The 19537-nt window shown below is 40.6% G+C and overlaps 1 protein-coding gene across 2 annotated transcripts in view; it reads right to left on the reverse strand.

The window, feature by feature from the left end:
- Window positions 1-531: 531 nt before the first annotated feature.
- The window catches only part of arsk (arylsulfatase family, member K), a 40603-nt gene continuing 21597 nt past the window's right edge, over window positions 532-19537 (reverse strand). For both annotated transcript variants that reach the window (XM_007893079.2, XM_007893081.2), the window contains exons 6-8: window positions 17849-18073; window positions 15738-15962; window positions 532-1369 (exon numbers count right to left, since the gene is read on the reverse strand). In XM_007893079.2, coding sequence (XP_007891270.2) covers window positions 1074-1369; window positions 15738-15962; window positions 17849-18073 — 746 coding nt within the window. In that variant the 3' untranslated portion in view covers window positions 532-1073. The remainder of the gene's footprint in view (window positions 1370-15737; window positions 15963-17848; window positions 18074-19537) is intronic.

The following is a 19537-nucleotide window of genomic DNA, read 5'->3' on the forward strand; positions in this document are numbered from 1 at the left end:
CTCTGTTTGGTTTATCAAGTCAAAACCTCTCTGCTGCTGAAAGAACAGTCAGTGAGCCTGTTACCAGAGCATATTCAATGCCAATAAGAAAAACGTTCAGAATGTACTAGAGAATACCATTTCTAATTTTCCTGCTGTGTTCTCCCAATCTTATATGGAGATGTTGCAGCTTTTCCTCATTGCACCTCCAACAGCACAATGAAGCAGGCCAGTGTTTGCTGATTGAAGGGAACAGCTAGGATGGTAGGGTTGCAGGAGATTGCAGAGGTAGGATGGGGTGAGGCCAAGGAATGATTTGAATGCGAGGATGAGGATCTTGAATTTGAATGTGGAGAAAGTGCAGGTGAGAGAGGATGGGGATGATAGACTCACTGAGCTTGATGTAGGAGAAGATACAGACTACAGAGCTGTGGAATGGTCTGCAGCTTGTGTGGGAGAAACTGTGGAATCTAGTGACTAGTTAAATGTCCTTTCTTTACCTCCATTTGAAAATAAAAATTGGAATGAATTATTTTGTTTTGTTTCCATCGCTTTAAAAAGAGCAAAATATATATATATACACACACATACATACACATAATGAAGCAAGACGAATAAAGGAGGGTGGAAAACATAATCACAGAACTTCATATCAGAGAACCAATTGGTCCACTGTGCCTAGGCTAGATTTCTGAAAGAACTATCTATTTAGTCTTCCTTCCCTGCTCTTTTCCTATATCCTTTTAACTTTTTATTTTTAAAATCCAGTATTTGCTTTTAAAAGCAGGGATAGGGTAGTTAGACATTGGTCTGGCTGTTCATATAGATTTCATCACTAACTGTCAAATGATTGTACAATAAAATAAAATAGGTTGCTGGCTGGTCTGGTGCAAAAATTACCAAATGTCAGACCCAAACATTGCTATTGATTAACTATAATATAATTGTCACATTTTGGCATTGAGCTATTGACCATGTTTTATTGCCTGCAATAAACTCACTCATAATAGACCCACAACCTTAAATTTCTAAAAACAATGCCTCTATGAGAAGTACATTTAAATGTAGATTTTGCAATCAGTTGAGAATACACATTAAAATTGAGACCCGTATGCGTCAGTACCAAAACAAAGCCACTGTTCAATAGCATTTTGATAGGTCATGGGATCCTTTTGCCAGTCCTGGTGCCATCTGAGGTTGGCAATCACATTTGTATAATTCTCTCCTACACTTTCTTTCCAATTGGTGAACTGTAGTTTGTTGTATCGATGAACACTTTTGGATACCTCTGGGTAGTTTAATATTGAATGAAGCTTCCCATCCAGAATGTTTGTAACTTCTGGATATTTTGTAGCTACATTTGTTAATTCATCTGGATCGGCAATCAGATCTGGAGAAGGAAACAAAATACAAGTCCTGGGTCAACAGAAATAATAAAAATAATATAACACCTCTATTTAACTAGCAGTAAGTAGGAACCCTGCTGTTAGTCGATTAGTGAATCACTTTTCCATGTGTAATAATTCCTTAAAAATAATAAATTGGTCACTTCAATCCACGATGTTTGTGGGACACTACTGGGCGCAATTGGCTGCTGCATTTTGCCCACAAAATATACAGTCAATTCATTTTACAGTATATTCTGTGAAACACTTTGAGACATCTTGAAGACTTGATAATACTTGCATTTGATATAGCGCTTTTCAGGTCTTCACAGAATCGCTATATCAAATGCAAGGATTATTACTATTATTATGTAGCACCATTATCACATTGTTGAGACAGCTCAAAGCAAATTTTACTGTGCAGTGACTGTGTATTTGTAGGCAAACATGGTAGATAATGTTCCCTCATCAACACCCCACAACACCCATGAAGTGAACAACCAATTTCATTACAAAAACAGAAGTCACTGGGAACACTCAATAGGTCAGGCAGTATCTATGGAGAAAGTAAAGCGAGTCAACGTTTCGGGTCCACAACCCTTCATCAGCGCTTCATCTCAAAGCACTTCACCAATTTTAATATGTGGATTGCCAACCATGACAATGGGAGAAACTCCCTTATCTTTTTGAACAGTGCCTGACAGACAATATCTCAATTTAACATTTACATGACAATGCAATGTACCCCAAGCATTGTATTGGGATGTCAGACAAGAGGTTGAGTCTGAAGCCCCAATGTTGGGATTAAACCTACAAACGTTTGACTTAGTAATGAGAGTGCAACCAATTACGCCATAAATGAGTTTAAACCAAACATCTAGGCATGTTAAATTATGAGCAAACATCTTTGAAATTTGTTTTCGTTAACGAATGATTATGATGCATCAAATTAAATAGTAGGCATTTACAAGAATCTACTTAGATACTACAGATGAATCTAAGTTGAAATGAATGTCTCAGGATACAACAGAGGCAGAAGCAGTCCATTTTCTAAAAGGTTTATTTCTAGAACATATGTACTTGCTGCTAACCAGCATAACATAAGCAAGCCCAGTAAACTGTTAAAGTGCTTACAACAATCACACTTTACACACAAATACATTGTGACTCAATATCATTCATCGTTAGTACAAGTGTGACCTTCTCTTCCATTGACAAGAGAATTTGGTATTCAGCAACAATGCCCTGTAATGTTACTTGAAAATGACAGGATGGAAAATAATTAAATTGTATACAACATTAATACATTCAGTTTTTAATTTGCACAAGCTCGAAATCTATGACTGGATATGTACAACGATTCATTAAAAAAAGTAAACGTTTTAAAATTCCAAGAAATTAATTTTTTTTAAAAAATGATAAGGCACAAGGATTATTATTATCATTAATTATTATAACGTCTTCCAATTCTGTCTTTAAATCTATTGAGGTAATGAATCTTTTGTTATAATTATAATTATTTAAGTTATAATTATTAGATGGGATAAGTGAGTTCCTCTTTTTTCCTGTTTTTGAATCAATGCTCAAAATGCAGTAGTACTTACAATTTCAAGAATGCCAATTTTCAAAAACAACTCAGTTTTTTGATGAGGAAGATAAAGATAGAAAATTTGACAATAATTTGTTGAATCAATCTTAAGTCTCGAAGAGAAATCAATAAGCTGAATAGCCCATTAGCACAAATTCGACCTGCTTCTACTGGAGTAAAGATTTTTTTTAAATTGTAAATTTTTCTTCTAATATGAAGCTTACACATCTTTATATGTGTTACAGATGGTTTTGTGTGGTCTGGAAAAGGAGATAGGATGAGTGGCCTTTTCTCATTCCATAATGTATGAATTCTGCTGTCGCTCATTTAGTTGGGAGTAGAAAAGATAACTTAAATTATTCAAATTTATTTCAAAGCTGAAATTTACATTCTTAAAGTCTAAGTTTACAACTAACGTTCACATTATTCAATATCAAATATTCATAATAATAATGATCTTTGTATTTGATATAGCGCTTTTCACATCTTCTAGACGTCTCAAAGCGCTTCACAGAATAAACTGTAAAGTGAATTGACTGTATATTTGTGGGCTAAATGCTGCACAAACAGTCGTGGATTGAAATGATCAATTTTTTTTTGAGGGATCATAATCAGACATGTGGAGTAAGGAAACTTGCCCAAGGTTTCACCCTGCTGGGAATCAAACCCAGATCTTTCGCTTGCAAAGCGAGTACTCTCACCACTGAGCTACAGGACTCCACTCATGTCTTCCACCAAAACAGCTTCATGTGAGGGTGCACAATATCAATTCTGAAACAAGAGACTGGATACTGCAGCCTTATATTTTACCAGTAATTAATTAAAATTCCTAGCTGTAAATTCAAATGGTGACCACCAGTCTGTGCAGACCTCAATTGCAACCAGTTGGTGCATTTCCTTCAGTTGGGAAAATTGGTGCTAAGGTGGGATAATTATGAGGTTAGAAGAAATTTGGACTAATCAGCAATCTGGAAGTTAAGGCTCCTCTCGAGTGACCATAACATGATGGAATTTAACATTAAGTTAGAGTGATATAGTTGAATCCGAAGTAAGGGTCTTAAATTTAAATAAAGCCAACTTTGCAGGTGTGAAGAGAAGATTTGGCTAAAATAGACTGGGAAATTAGATTACAAAATATTACAGTAGACCTGCAATGGCAAATGTTTAAAGATATAATAAATAATTCCCAGCGATCACATATTCCCTCGAAAAATAAAAATACCATGCAAATGTGGTTCAACCTTGGTTAACTAGAGAAGTTAGGGAAAGTATAAAATTAAAAGAAGAGACCTATAATACTGCCAAAAAGAGCAGTGAACCTGAGGATTGGGAGGGCTTTAGAGATCAGCAAAGGAAAACCAAGAAACTGATTAAGAGGGAGAAAATGGAATAGCTAGGAACATAAAGACAGATTGTAAGAGTTTTTACAAATACATAAAGAGGAAGAGACTATCAAAAGTGAATGTAGGTCCATTGTAGGCAGACAGGAGAAATTATAACGGAAAATAAAGAAATTGCAGAGTCATTAAACAATTATTTTGCTTCTGCCTTCACGTTAGAGGACACTGAAAACTTACCGAAAATAAAGGGGAACCTGGAGGCTAATGTTAGTGAGGAACTTAAAGAAATGAACATCAGTGAAGCAATAGTACTAGAGAAATCGATAGGATTAGAAACAAATAAATCCCCTGGACCTGATGGCCTGCATCCTAGGGTTTTAAAAGAGGTGGCTGCAGAGATAGTGGATGCTTTGTTTTTGATCTTCCAAAATTTCCTGGATTCTGGAACGGTTCCCACTGATTGGAAGGTCGCAAACATAACGCCACTGTTTAAGAAGGGTGGGAGACAAAAAATGGAGAACTATAGACCAGTTAATCTGACATCGGTGGTAGGGAAAATTCTAGAGTCCTTAATTAGGCAGGTCGTCGTGGGCACTTAGAAAATCATAACATGATTAGGCAGAGTCAGCATGGCTTTACAAAAGGGAAATCATGTTTAACAAATCTTATAGAGTTTTTGAGGATGTAACTAGCAGGTTAGATAGGGGGATCCAGTAGATGTGGTGTATTTAGATTTCCAGAAGGCAATTGAAAAGGTGCTACATAAAAGGCTGTTGCATGAGATTAGAGCCCATGGAATTAAAGGTAATATATTAGCCACTCTCCAATCCATGCTAAGAGCAAGAAAACAGAGAGTAGGGATAAACGGGTCCTTCTCAGATTGTAGGATGTGACTAGTGGAGTGCCACAAGGATCAGTGCTTGGGCCTCAATTATTTACAGTCTATATCAATGATACAGATGAAGAAATAGAACTTAACATATTTAAATTCACAGATGATACAAAGACAGTAAGGAGAGGAAGCTGTGAGGATGACACAAAAGGAATGCAAAGGGAAATAGACAGGCTAGGTGAGTGAGCAAGAAGTGGCAGACGGAGTATAACGTGGGAAAGTGTGAAGTTATTCACCTAAGTAGTAAAAATAGAAAAGTGAATTATTTTCTGGAGGGGGAGAGACTAGGTAGTGTTAGTGTTCAGAGGGATTTGGGTGTCCTTGTACACCAGTCACAAAAAGTTAGTATGCAGGTACAGCAAGCAACTAGGAAGACTAATGCCATGCTGCGTTTGTTGCAAACGTTTAGGGTACAAGAGTAGGGAAGTCTTGCTGCAGTTGTATAAGGTCTTGGTGAGACCGCACCTAGAATACTGTGAGGAAACATTTCTTCACTCAGAAGGTAGTGAATTTGTGGAATTCTCTACCCCAGAAGCTGTGGATGCTCAGTCCTTGAACATATTAAAGACTGAGTTTGATAGATTTCTAAAGGATAAAGGGATTAAGGGATAATGTGAATAGGGCACGTAAATGGAATTAGGTTAGAAGATCAGCCATGATCTTATTAAATGGCGGGTAGGCTCGAGGGACTGAATGGCCTACTCCTGCTCCTGTGTCTTATGGTCTTATTAGTCAGACACAACCTAATCCAGTTCCAAAGCCAGGCGAGTTCGCAGTACTCTAGAGCACTGCTGATGACAGCCCAGCTAGCCTGGCTCATCAGCAGGACTTGGAAGGGCAGACTGCAGAGAGAGACTCTTCCCACATAGCTCCTGTTTAACCTGCAACCCAAAGACCTAACCTCTGGGTTCCTCAAATCTTTGTCTTGCAAATTTGAATCTAATACTCTCCAGAATTAGGTAAGCAGGATGTGTCCCTCAGGGAGAGAATTCACATTCTATGCCATAAATAGCACAGGAATTTCCATGTATAGGTGGGATGAATGGAACGCTCAATTTGGTTTGGATACTCTAATGAATGGTGATGGTTTTCCACGTGTGTCATATGCATCATGCGCCAGGCTAACCCCTACAAATTGCATTATTCCATATAATGTATGGAACTCAGGTGGAGATCAGTAAATCTTTATATTGACTCATATAATTACTTTCTTTAATTCCAAAGAAATACTGGAATTAATGTTGTATTTAATTAATGTAATTTTTGAAAAAAATGTTTCACTAAAGGTACACCTGGAGTGAAAAATATTTTTTCAAAAAGTAAATAGATGCAAATAAATGCTGCCATTTAACATTACTGAGTCTTTCCATCTTCACTCCAAATGGAACCAGTTTTACTGTCACCAGGAATTAAATACCGCTTTGACACAGACATAATGAAGTTAGATATACAACAATTAATGGGTACTCTGAATTGCAAGTCCTTTTGAGTTAAGTGCCGAGAAGTCAATACACTTGAATTAAATCACTTTGATCAGAATACTATAAATGTGCTAAGCTGATACCTTTCAGATAGCTAGAATTTAAAAATGGAAAAATATAGAATAAATAACCAAATGTACTAGATGGCTGATTCAAAATGATAGATTCATTGGAATATTAATTATAACAGTAATCATGGCATCTGGCAATGATTAAATTATAGAGGTGTCAGAGGATTTTACAAATCTAGGAAAGCTAGAGTAGTTTAACATAAGAATTCATTACCATAAAACACTCAGCCCATTAGCTCCTCTCCTTTAGACCACACAAAATCAACCTCATCATGCATATAATTCCTTTCCTACTTTAATGATAATTACATTTGGTAGAATCATATAACATTTTTAGTTTAAAATATGTTATACCAAGGTTTTAAGGAATGATTGCTTCCCAAGTCAAGTGAAATTTGATGCTGGATTGTTGCACGTACTCATTATCAGTCTGTGAGTGTCAGTGCTTTTGACATGTTTCTTATAAGAGCTCAGTGATATTTCACATCATCTAATTTTTCCATCATAACACTAGAACTGCAGATACAAGGGTTGTGACTTTACACCTGAGTTGTGAGTTGAGACCAACAAATATTCCAAATATTGAGCTCAGGCTCATGTATCTGTAGTGCCTCCACACCTTGGGCGCTGGCAGCATGGCTGCACACTCAACCTCACCAAGCCAGTCAGGAACCTGGGTGTCTTATTTGACCCTGAACTGTCCTTTCTCCCCCACATCCGCACCATGACCAGCACTGCCTACCACCACCTCCGCAACATTGCCAGACACTGCCACTGGCTCACCCCTCAGACTGCCGAAACCCTTAGCCACGCATTTGCACATCAAGACTCGATTATGGAAATTCCCTCCTTCCCAACTCTTCCCTTCACAAGCTGCAGATCATCCAAAATTCTGCAGCTTGTGTACTCTCACGCACCAGGCTCCGTGACCCAATCACTCCCACCCTCGCCCGACTTCATTGGCTCCCCATCCCTCAGAGGATCGAATTCAAGATCCTCATCCTCATTTTCAAGACCATCCATGGCCTTGCCCTCTCCTACCTCTCTGACCTGACCCTACCAACATGCCTGCTCCCTCCGTTCAGAGGGCTCCGGCCTGCTCCATGTATCCCGCCCGACCCACCCTACCATCGGTGGCCAAGCTTTCAGCCTCTGCCCCCACACTCTGGAACTCCATCCCACAGTACCTTTGCCTCGCTTCCTCCCTTGCCTCTTTCAAGGCCAGTCTCAAGACCCTCTTCTTCGATCGTGCCTTCAGTCGTTCTCCCACCTCTCTGCCTTCCCTCACCCCTCCCCCATGCTTGGGTCCTGAACCCTGATGGTCCAGTGCCTTGGGACGTCTTCCCGACGTGAAAGGCGCTCTATAAATGTAATTTTGTTGTTGTTACCAGGTATGGTTCTGTCACCTTCCTTAAATGTTGGAATCACATTGAGTTGCTTCTAATCTGTTGGAACCTTATCAGTGGTGATTGACTCCCTAATACAGTCTCAGTACTACACAAATCCCCTGTTGTGTTTCTCTGAGTATCCTAGGGTATCGTTCATCTATCCCAGGAGATTTGTTGGTTTTCAGCCCGTAGAGCCTCACTCATGTCAAAGCTTTGAAGCTCAAATAATGTTTGCTGGATATTAGATGGTAGGTTTGGAGTATCCTCCTTGGAAAAAGCCTCCAGCAAATAGTCATTTAATATGTTCACTATCTACTCTTCATTCTCTTCGTCAACCTTTTGAGTTCTTCAGGGTTTTAACATCTTCCTTTATTACTATTGCAGTATTAAAATAAATATTTGGTATTATATTTTGCATTTGCTGCTATGTCCCATTCCAGATCTCTCTTGGCTCCCCTAATCATTGTCTTATCTTTTTCTGCACATCTTGTTTTCATCCCAATGGTCATCCTCTCCTTTTCCCCTACAAGCTTGTACTTCTCCGTATTTTCTTTTAATCTCCATTTTTATTTTACTGTTGATCCATTTTGGAGTGTTTTGGTTAATTTGCTCCTACTCCATTTGGATGTGTGCTTTGCATAATGTATTTGAAGGATGTTTATTTATCCTCAACTGATTTGTTCTTGTGTCATGACTCCAATCTGTAACACTTATCTCAGCTCTATATCCTTTCTCCTCTCTCAGTTCTCTCTCCTTTTCTCTCACAACCTCTCCCTCCACGTCCACTCTGCCACCCACGTTCATGACCACTCTCTTGATCTGGTGATCACCCGGGGCCTCAGTATCTCGGATATCACAATTGCAGACAAAGCCATCTCCAATCACCATTTCATCTCCTTTAACTCCTCAAGCCCTCTCTCTACCACTACCAAACCCATCTCCATCTCCTAGCGCCCCTGGAAAAAAATCTTGCAATCCCTCGCCGCTGCACTGGAGTCATCTGAACTCCTCCACCTCTGGCCTACCTCCTGAACTAGTTTATTCTCCTCGCTCACTCTCCTCCACAAATTCCTCTCCTCCATAACTCCCTCTCCACCACTCTCTTGATACCCTTGCCCCCATCACCTCCTGAACCGCCTCCTACTCACAAACCTCACCCTGGTACACCCAGCCACTTCTGCTCCCTCAAGGGTCAGGTGTGAACTGCCGAACGCACCTGGCACAAGTCTGATCTAATGGTTCACCGGCAGATCTGGCTGGATCACATCGAAACGTACTGCTCCACCCTCACCTCTGCCAAATCGTCCTTCTACTCCAAGATAATTTTGGAGGCGAAGGACAACCCGAGGCTCCTATTCTGCACCACCAACCGGCTCCTCTGTCCACCTTTAAACGCCTTGCCCATTCTCTCAAGCTTTGACTGTGAGACAATGCTGGATTTCCTCGAGTCCAAAATCAAAGGGATCCATTCAGCTGCCTGCACCCTCCCAACTACCACTCCCTCCCCTTCTTCCCCCCCCACCACACTCCGACCCCTCCTTCCACATTTTCGAACCTGTTTCCGCCTCCTCTCTCATCAACACCATATCCAGCATGAAACACACCAACCTTGACCCCATTCTCACCCCTCTCCTTACCTCCCAGCACCACCTCCTCGCCCTCTACTTCCAACACCATCAATCTCTCCCTATCATCTGGCACCTTTCCCATGCCCCTAAAAACAGTCATAATCACACGCCACCTTACAAAGCCATTCAGGAATCTGGGCATCTTGTTCGACCCTCAACTTTCTCCCCCATATCTGTGCCATGACCCGCTCTGCCTTCCCCCACCTATGCAACATTGCCCGACTCTGCCTCTGCCTCACCCCTCAAGCCACCAAAACCTTCATACATGCATTCGTCACCTTAAGGCTTGACCATGGTAACACCCTGCTTGTTGGTTTCCCCAAATCTTCTCTCCACAATCGGTGACCGGGTTTTCAGCCTCCCTGCCCCCACCCTCTGGAACTCCATCCTGCAATCACTTCACCTTGCTCCCTCCCTCAACTCCTTCAAGGCATGATTCAAGACCCTCCTTTTCGACCGTGTCTTCAGCCACCCTCCTACCTCTCTGCCCTTTCTCACCCCAACCCTGTCCCCCTCATGCTCATGTCCTGATCCCCGACAGTTTAGCACCTTGGAACGTCTTCCCGACGTGAAAGGCACTTTACAAATGTAATTTGGTTGTTGTTAGATCAGGCTCCACTGTGATGATGCTCATTGCCAAGACTCACACATGAACAATGGCATTTGGCTGAGGTATTGGAGGTAACTAGCAGCCAGTGGAACCATACCCCAGCATGATGAGAATGTTAATCGAGACCAGAGACATTTGCTAATGGGAAGAAAACTAGAAAAAACTTATTGGACCAAGTATGTTTTTTTAAATGATTATGGCGTCAAATAAAACTGATGAATTTAAGGCCTACAATTGTAAGGAGACTCTTCCAAAATTATTTTTGTTTTCATTTCCAACATTTAAAAGAAAAAAAGGTAACCTAAATTTTCTGATTTTTCTGTAGATTAACATAAATACGTTGTTTTCACTGGTCGAGGTAACCAGGAGACATGAATATAAGCTAGGGGCTGGGAGGATCAAAAATAGAATTTAGGAGGAACTACATCATGTAGAGGGTAGTGAGATTGTGGATCTAAAGTTGTTGTTGAATCAGATAGTATACATGCATTGAAGAGGAAACTAGACCTTCACATGAGGGAGAGGGCAATATAATGGGAGGAGTGAGAAGTCATCTCAAAGGAAAGAGTGTATGGGAGGGACTAAGGCCTGCGACGAGACTCGTGTGGAGTATAAACACCGGCACAGATTGGTCAGGCCGACTGTCCCGTTTCCATGCTGTACATTTTTGTAAACAATATCGGTCTTAGCTTCTGTCTGCACTGGAAAACGGCTTCAAAGGTCCTATTGCTTGCTTAGTTGAATGCACGTCAATGCACTACAGGCAGGAGGTTACCTTTAAAGTTGTGTCACTCCAGATCTGAGGACATCAAATAAATTTCAGTGCAGTGAAAAAGAGATTTGTTAGAAGTGCCAGTGAAACATCTCTTCAGTTGCATAACCTTTCCACTCTGTTCGTGCATTGGTAATACACGACAATAAAAATACTAAACAACTATTAGAAATCTCACTTTTTAAAAAAAAAATATGAAGTTGGTAAAAATAAGATGTCTAATGATTATAAGGTACTACACTACTCGAATCAAACTGCATTTACTGCATTTAATACATTCAGAAAACTTAAATTATTGCATCGTCTCATGCGGTATTTCTCAGGGCTCTGTCCTTGGTCCCCTCCTCTTCAGTATCTACATGCTCCATCTTGGTTGGAGATTGTGGAGTCCTGTAGCTCAGTGGTTGGAGCACTCGCTTTGCAAGTGAGAGACCTGAGTTCAATTCCAGGCAGGGCGAAACCTTGGGCAAGTTTCCTTACTCCACACGCCTAATAATAATCCCTCCAAAAAAAAAAACAATAATTAAATTGGTCATTTTCAATCTACGACTGTTTGTGGGACATTGCTGTGCGCAATTGGCTGCCGCGTTCGCCCACAAATATACAGTCAATTCACTTTACAGTGTGTTCTGTGAAGCGCTTTGGGACGTCCTCCTGACGTGAAAAGCGCTATATCAAATGCAAGGATTATTATTATTATTGGTTACATCATCCATAGACATGGGGTCAACTTCCACATCTATGCGGATGACACCCAACTCTATCTCTCTGCCTCCACCCTCGATTCCAGGACTTCTGCTGTCCTGACAGACATCAAGTCCTGGATGAGAGCTAACTACTTTCTATAGTTGAATGCTAACAAGACCGAGGCCCTCCTGATTGGCTCGCGTCAGTGCTTCCACACCTCAGGCGCTGACAGCATCACCATCCAGGGATGCACACTCCACCTCAACGAGCCTGTCCAGAACCTTAGAGTCTTGTTTGATCCTCAACTGTCCTTCCTACCCCACATCCGGGCCATGACCTGCTCTACCTTCCTCCACCTCCACAATATCTCCGGCTCCGCCACTGCCTCACCTCAGGCCGCTGAAACCCTCACCCATGCGTTCAATCACATCTAGGCTCGACTACGCCAACTTCCTGCTTGTCAGCCTTCCCAAATCTTCTCTCCACAAGCTCCGTATTATCCAGAGCTCTGCAGCTCGTGTCCTCTCCTATACCAGGCTCCGTGCCCCATCACCCCCATCCTTGCCCGGCTCCACTGGCTCCCCATTCCCCAGAGGATAGAGTTCAAAATTCTAGGACTCACCTTCAAGGCCCTGCCACCTGCTGACCCCATATCAACCTGTCCGCTCCCTCCGTTCAGCGGGCTGTGGCCTGCTCCATGTACCCCGCCCGGTCCTGGCCCATCAGCTGCCAGGCCTTCATCCTTTCTGCCACCTCCCCACGGAATTCCATCCCACATTCCCTTCACATTGCTTCCTCCCTTGCCTCCTTCAAGGCGCATCTCAAAACCCCCCTCTTTGACCGAGCCTTTGGTCACCCTCATACCCCCAGCTCAGGTCCAAATCCCTGACTGTCCAGCACCTTGGGACATCCTCCTGACGTGAAAGGCACTATACAAATGTAATTTTGTATTGTAGCTTCGTGGTTCTGTCCTATCCTGGTTTTATACTTACCTATCCCAACATCTTGCCTTTATTGCTTTTAACAGCTTTTGCTTCCTTGTTTCTTCCACACGAGTTCCTTATTGGCTCGGTCCTCTCCTCTTCACTATCAATATGCTTCCGCTTGGCGATGCCATCCACAGACATGGAATTCACTTGCACATGTACGCAGACGACACCCTCTCTCTCTGCCTCCACCCTTGATTGACCACTGTTGTTCTGACTGATTGCCTGACAGACTCAAGTTCTGGATGAGAGCAAACTTTCTTCAGTTGAATGTCAACAAGACAGGCATTCCTGCTTAGCTCCAGTCAGCAACTTCTTGCCCAAGACATTAACAGCATCAGCCTGCATGGATACACATTTCACCTCACGGAGCCTTGGTGTCTTGTTTGACTACCAAGTGTCTTTTAAACCCCACATCAGCGCTCTGATCTGCTTTCCTGCCTCCGTTACTACCTCTTGCCGTGGGCTGCCAATACCCTCATCCATGCCTTTATCAAGTTCAGGCTTGACTACACCAATATTCTACTTACTGGATCACCCAACTCTTCACAAGATGCAGATTATGCAGAACTCTGCAGTCAGTGTTCTTTCCTGCACTAGTTCCCGCAAGCCTATCACACCATCCTCGACTGGCTTCATTGGCTCCCCAGTCCCAAGCGGATCAAGTTCAAGATCCTCATTCGCACCTTTAAATCCCTTTATGGTCTCATCCCATATGGAGCAGGCCATAGCGGAGGGAGCAGAACAGGTTGATACAGGGTCAGCAGCCTGCAACCTCCTCAAATCGCACTGGCCTGCGTCATGGTCCCCATTCTACCTGCCCCATCATCCTTCCTTCCCCCACTTTCTAGAACTTCATCCCAGAGTTCCTCCGACTTGTTCCCTCCCTCACCTTGTTCAAGGTACTTGTCAAGATCTCCTTCTTTCACTGTACTTTCTGCCACCTTTCCTCTGCCCACCGCCCTCAACTCACAGTTCAGGTGCCAAACCAGTATATTAAGCACCTTGGGATGTCCTCCTACAACAACAAGATTACATTTGTATAGCGCCTTTCACGTCAGGAGGACGTCCCTGCAGCTCCAACAGCAACAATAACAAAATTACATTTATATTCCAAACATGAAAGGCTCTTTACAAATGTAAATTTATATTGTATCTCATTAAAGCTCTTTTGTAAAGCTCTTGTTTGTTTCACATAAATTAATGATTTAATTAACAGAAAATATTTAATATGATTTAATTTACAAAAGTAATCAAAATGCATTCCAAAATGACTTGCATATTGTTCATTTTAAAGGATAAAATGGTATAGTATCTTATTACATCGATGAGTCTCAAACAGCTTCACTGGATTTTCTGTAAAGTGTGGTGACTCTGTACTTGCAACCAAATGTGGCAGCCAATTTGCACACAGGAGTGCCACACAAACAGACATGAACAACAACAACAACAAATGAAATGAATGACCAATTTATATCTGGGGGATTTGTTGGCCAGGACACCAGAAGAAATTCCCAGCTCTTTTTGAATAGTGCTATGGGATTTGTAAACGCCCCATAAAAACAACTTGCATTTATATTGCACCCTTCACATGGGGTAGGGTCACAGAATGCTTAAATAGGTTAAATAGGAGTCCTGTAGCTCAATGGTTATAGCACTCGCTTCACAAGTGAGAGACCTGGGTTTGATTCCCGGCAGGGTGAAAAGTTGGGCAAATTTTCTTACTCCACACACCACTGTTTACCCAGCATTAAGTAGGAAGCTGGTTGGGGGTTCGCATTTCCAGGGGAAAAAAAATAATAATTTGTTAATTTCAATCCACGACTGTTTGTGGGACACTGTTGTGTGCAATTGGCTGCCGTGTTTCGCCCACAAAATATACAGTCAATTCACTTTACAGTATATTCTGTGAAGAGCTTTGAGACGTCTCAAAGACCTGCTAAGGCACTATATCGAATGCAAAGATAATTATTTTTATTATTAGATGGGACCTCTGTTTAAAATCTCATCCGAAGGAAGATACCTTTGACAATTCAGCACTCTTTCCCCACCACCCCACCCGCCCCACCAAGATTAGATTAGATTGTCACCCTAGACTATTACCCATCATTCTAGTATTATTTCTCTTTTTAAACTGTAAGTTATGGGTAAAACATACTTTTTTTGTAAGTCTTGGAAACATGCAAATACAGCAGCTAATATAAAAATAATAACAATTCCTCCCAAAACTCAGTGCTCAAACCAAAACTGCAATCTCAAGGAAGTGAGGAAAGGTAGGAGGTGAGGCGGAAAGCCTCTGGGATGGCGTTCCAGAGGGTGCGGGCAGAAATGCTGAAATGGGCAGTGCCCGCTGAGTGGAGGGAGCGGAAAGGTCGATAAAGGTTTGATTTCAGGGAGGAACAGGACCATGGAGGGCTTTAAAGGTGAGGGTGTTAAACTCATTCCTCTGGGGGATGAGGAGCCAGTGGAGCTGGGCGAGAATGGGAATAATCAGGTCATAGAGCTTAATGCGGGAAAGGACACAAGCTGCAGAGTTCTGAATAATCTGCAGCTTGTGGAAGGAAGAGTTGGGAAATCCAGCGAGCAGTGAGTTGTAGTCAAGCCTGGGCGTAATGAAAGCAAGTATGAGAGGAGAGATAGTGGTGGAGGCGAGCAACGGTGCGGAGGTGGGGGAAGGCAGAACAGGTCATGGCACAGATGTGGGGTTTAAAAGACAGTTGAGGGTCGAACAAGAACACCAAGGTTCCGTACTGGCTCCGTGAGGTGGAGAGTCCATCCATGATTAAGTTATACTGGGTACATATTGAAAAGGTAGAGATGAACTGGGTAAAGATCACAGTCACACTGTGTTTCAAAATGCAGAAAGATATCAAGATTATGAAATTACAATCTAAAAACCTTTCTTTTTTTAACAAACTTACTAGACTTACCAAAAAGCTGGGAAGGTATGGAAACACCATCTGCATAGGCTATGTATTTCCACTTGCCAGTTCTAAACATATAGGTGGAGGCATTCACATTGCAGCCATGAAACTCACTGAGAACCCAGTTAGGACGGGAATTATTAAAAGAAATTTTCTTTCTCAAACCTCTTGACAACAACGGTAGTAGTGAAAAGCCACTCAGGTTTCCAACGAAAGGGACTCCAGCAATGTCTGAATAGAAAACAAATGGATTCCATTAGCAAAATCAACTGAAGGTTCTAGCAGCAAATAAAGAATCTTTCCACAATTAATTATTTGTGTTTCAATTTTAAAAGTCTACTTGAATTAAATTGCACACCCTTCAATATTTGTTGAAAGGAAATATTAATTCTATCTTTCTTGCTTAATAAGAATGATTGAATAAAGAATATTGGCTGTTGAGAGTATGTTAGAACCTATTAATCATGGAGATAATTATATTGTTTGAAGAATTCTGAAAGAATTGTGGAAATTCAAGAAAATAAGCAGTATATAGAAAATATGAATTGCATTTAAATCTGATCTTCTCTTTTTATAAAGAATTGACCCGTTTTGCCTGTCTGCTTTTCTTTACCTCCCCAATTGTTATTCCTTTGCTTCCTATATTTCTGCCATAACTTCCAAAATAAAAATTGGATTGTACATCAATGTAACAGAGCAATTTGATGATATAGGAAACCAGACCAAATAAAAACGCAGTGTAACCATGTTACAATACACTTTGTTATAACACTGATTCATTATAGTGCAACTGGAGTTTGGAAATCAGTTTTTAATTCTAATTCAATTTGTGGTTCAAGATTTGCTTTAAAGAGCCAGCCAGCATCTCAGGTGCTAAAATATACTACTATTAATATTAATCCTTACATTTGATATAGTTTCATGACAGGAAGCTCTTCTCAAAGAGCTTCACAGAATATACTGTAAAGTGGAGTGACTGTATTTTGTGAGGGAACGTGGCAGCCTATTCGCACACAGCAATATTCTACAAACAGACATGAAATGAATAATCGTTTTTTTTAATTTGGGGATTATTGGCTGGGACATCAGGAGATGTATTGTCTACCTGAATAGGCAGGTAGCACTTTGGTTTAACATCTTCTCCGAAGGATAGCAACTCCAATAATGTAGCACGCCCCATTAATGCATTGTGGAGTGTCAGCTTAGGCCAAATATATTCCAAGTCCCTTGACATTTCTACCAAAATCCACAAATCACCTTGGTCGAAAATGTACAAAACCCTTTGAACAATAAAGTTTACTATTTTTCATGAGATAAAGAGTGAATACTCAAATATTTTGTACAGTAAAACTCACATAAGTTTTATCTTTTTTAAATCGTGTAATTGGCCAAGTCTTACATTCATCCAAGTTCCATTCAGTTCCTATCAAAACCATTACCAGTCTAGTTAGATTTCTTTGAGTTACTTGTATTAATCAACTCCTAACCCATCAACGCATGTGCACTTACCATCCGGCTGCACTGGAGAGGGAAACAATCTTGATTTGTCAACACATGTACAGAAGAACTTTATTTCCAACGATTCACTGCAGTTCCAATGCTTGCCAGTAAGTGCGCATGCTGCGATGGGTCAACACGCATTCAATTGTAGGAAATTTAGTCTTGACCCGTGACCATATTCAAACTTACCAGCTGCAGTGATGAACTATCGGATGGGCATTACCGGTTGCATTGAATTAATCAAGCGCAGTGTAGATTATTGATTAAATTGGATTTTACACGATTTATACAGTATGCCTGCAACTCGGACTTTGTGTAAGTCATTAAATGTTATGGTCTTGATGTAAATTTTACTGTATATTAAAACTTTAAGTTAAGGTGGCATTCAGTGAACTCATATCTACTCATCAAAACGATAAGACAATTGAACAAAATTCACTTTAAACCTTAAAACTATCAGAGGTGAATTTTATCCTCTCAGTCTGGTTAGATTCAAATTCACCTTTTAAAGATTAAAGGGCAATCCGATAATCATTGCACTAAATCATTGAATCACAGCTTCAATTTTAGCCACACTTTTTTTTCTGTTAGTCTTAGACCAATAATATTATACTTACCGAGGATGGTTGGGAAAATGTCCACAAGTGATACCAAGTTTGAAATTTGTTGCCCTCCTGAGACACCTGGTCCAACCAGTAGTAGAGGAACATGAGAACTTCCTTCATACATACTCATTTTATAAAACTGCCGATGCTCCATAGCTAGTTCACCATGGTCTGAGGTAAAGATTATATAAGTGTTGTTTTGGAGCCCAGTGTCATATAGAGCAGAAAAAATCTTTCCTGTGAAAATAGAAACTTTTTTAAGAGACCAAATCTAATTCTGTTGAATCAGTTTAATGCATTAAATTTGAACACAGAAGAATGGAAAGCTTTACATTTGTTTCGTCTAAACGGTCTCCTGTTTTTGTAAAATTATATGAATAACACATTTCTAACACAGTGATAATACTGCAGTGGATCTAAGTGCTGAAGTTAACTGCGAGTACCTTATAAATCAACCAGTCTTATAACAAGCACCTTTTAGAGAGGTTCTACAGTCCGTAAAATACTCTAGAATTTAGAAGTGAAAGGATAAAGAGCAAGTCAAAAACAATATTGAAAACAACTGTAAAAGTGAGTGAGAAGTCAAAGTATGACTGATATTATGAATTCATTTTGTTCATTACTTCAGATATTTAACTTTATTGTTTCATAATAATTGTGTGAAGTAGAAATTACCTTTAATGCAACTCTACAACCTTGCTCAAGAGGTAAATTTTAACTTGACAAAAGAATGCTAATAGCGACTGTACCTCCAATCGTTTCCTAAATTTTCAACAGTAAAAAATTGATACCTTAATTGATACTATAATCTCTCTACCTTGTTCCCTCCTTTTCGACTTTCCAAAATGACCTTAAAATCTTTCTTTGACTGAGAGTTTGAATCTCCCACCTTATCTCAACCTTGGCTTAGTTGGTAGCACTCTCACCTCTGAGCTAAAATTGTTGGGAATGTGCTGCTCTCCTTCGGCTTAAACATTAAAACAACATCCCCTCTGCTCAGGTGGATATTAAAGATCCCATGGCACTATTTGGAAAAGAAGCAAGTTTCTTCTGACCAACAATTCCTCGAAATTCACTTGGTCATTCACTAAACTCAACCACAAGGCACACAGTCACTTCGCTGTATAGTATATCCTGTGAAGCTCTTTGAGATGTCCTCCTGACATGAAAGGCACCATATCAAATGTAGGGATGAATATTATTATTATCTCCCGCCCAGCTTGAACTCCCACTCAGTTTTTATAAAGCACTTTAGACATTTTCCTATGTCAAATGTAAGTAGGAACCCCGTTGCTAGTCAATTGGCGATCGCTTTCCCAGGGGTAATAATCCCTTCAAAAAAATTAGAATAATAATTTGGTCACTCAATCCTTGACTGTTTGTAGGACACTGCTGTGCACAATTCGCTTTCGTATTTGGCCCACAAAATATACAATCAATTCACTTTACAGTATATTTTGTGAAATGCTTTGAGACGTCTCAAAGACGTGATAAGACGCTTTATCAAATGCAAGGTTTATTATATTTGAGGTGTACTTGTTTCAGATTATTGTGGCTGGTGAGAAGATATTGAGCACAGAAACATGGATATAGCACAGATACGTTGTATTCATTGTTGAAGTGCTTGTAATGTGACGGAAAAGAAAAGTGAACATTAATATACCTTTGAACACAAAAACAGAAGTCACTGGGAACATTCAG

This window comes from Callorhinchus milii, unplaced genomic scaffold (assembly GCF_018977255.1).
Source record: "Callorhinchus milii isolate IMCB2004 unplaced genomic scaffold, IMCB_Cmil_1.0 Scaffold1, whole genome shotgun sequence".
Classification (NCBI taxonomy): Eukaryota; Metazoa; Chordata; class Chondrichthyes; order Chimaeriformes; family Callorhinchidae; genus Callorhinchus; species Callorhinchus milii.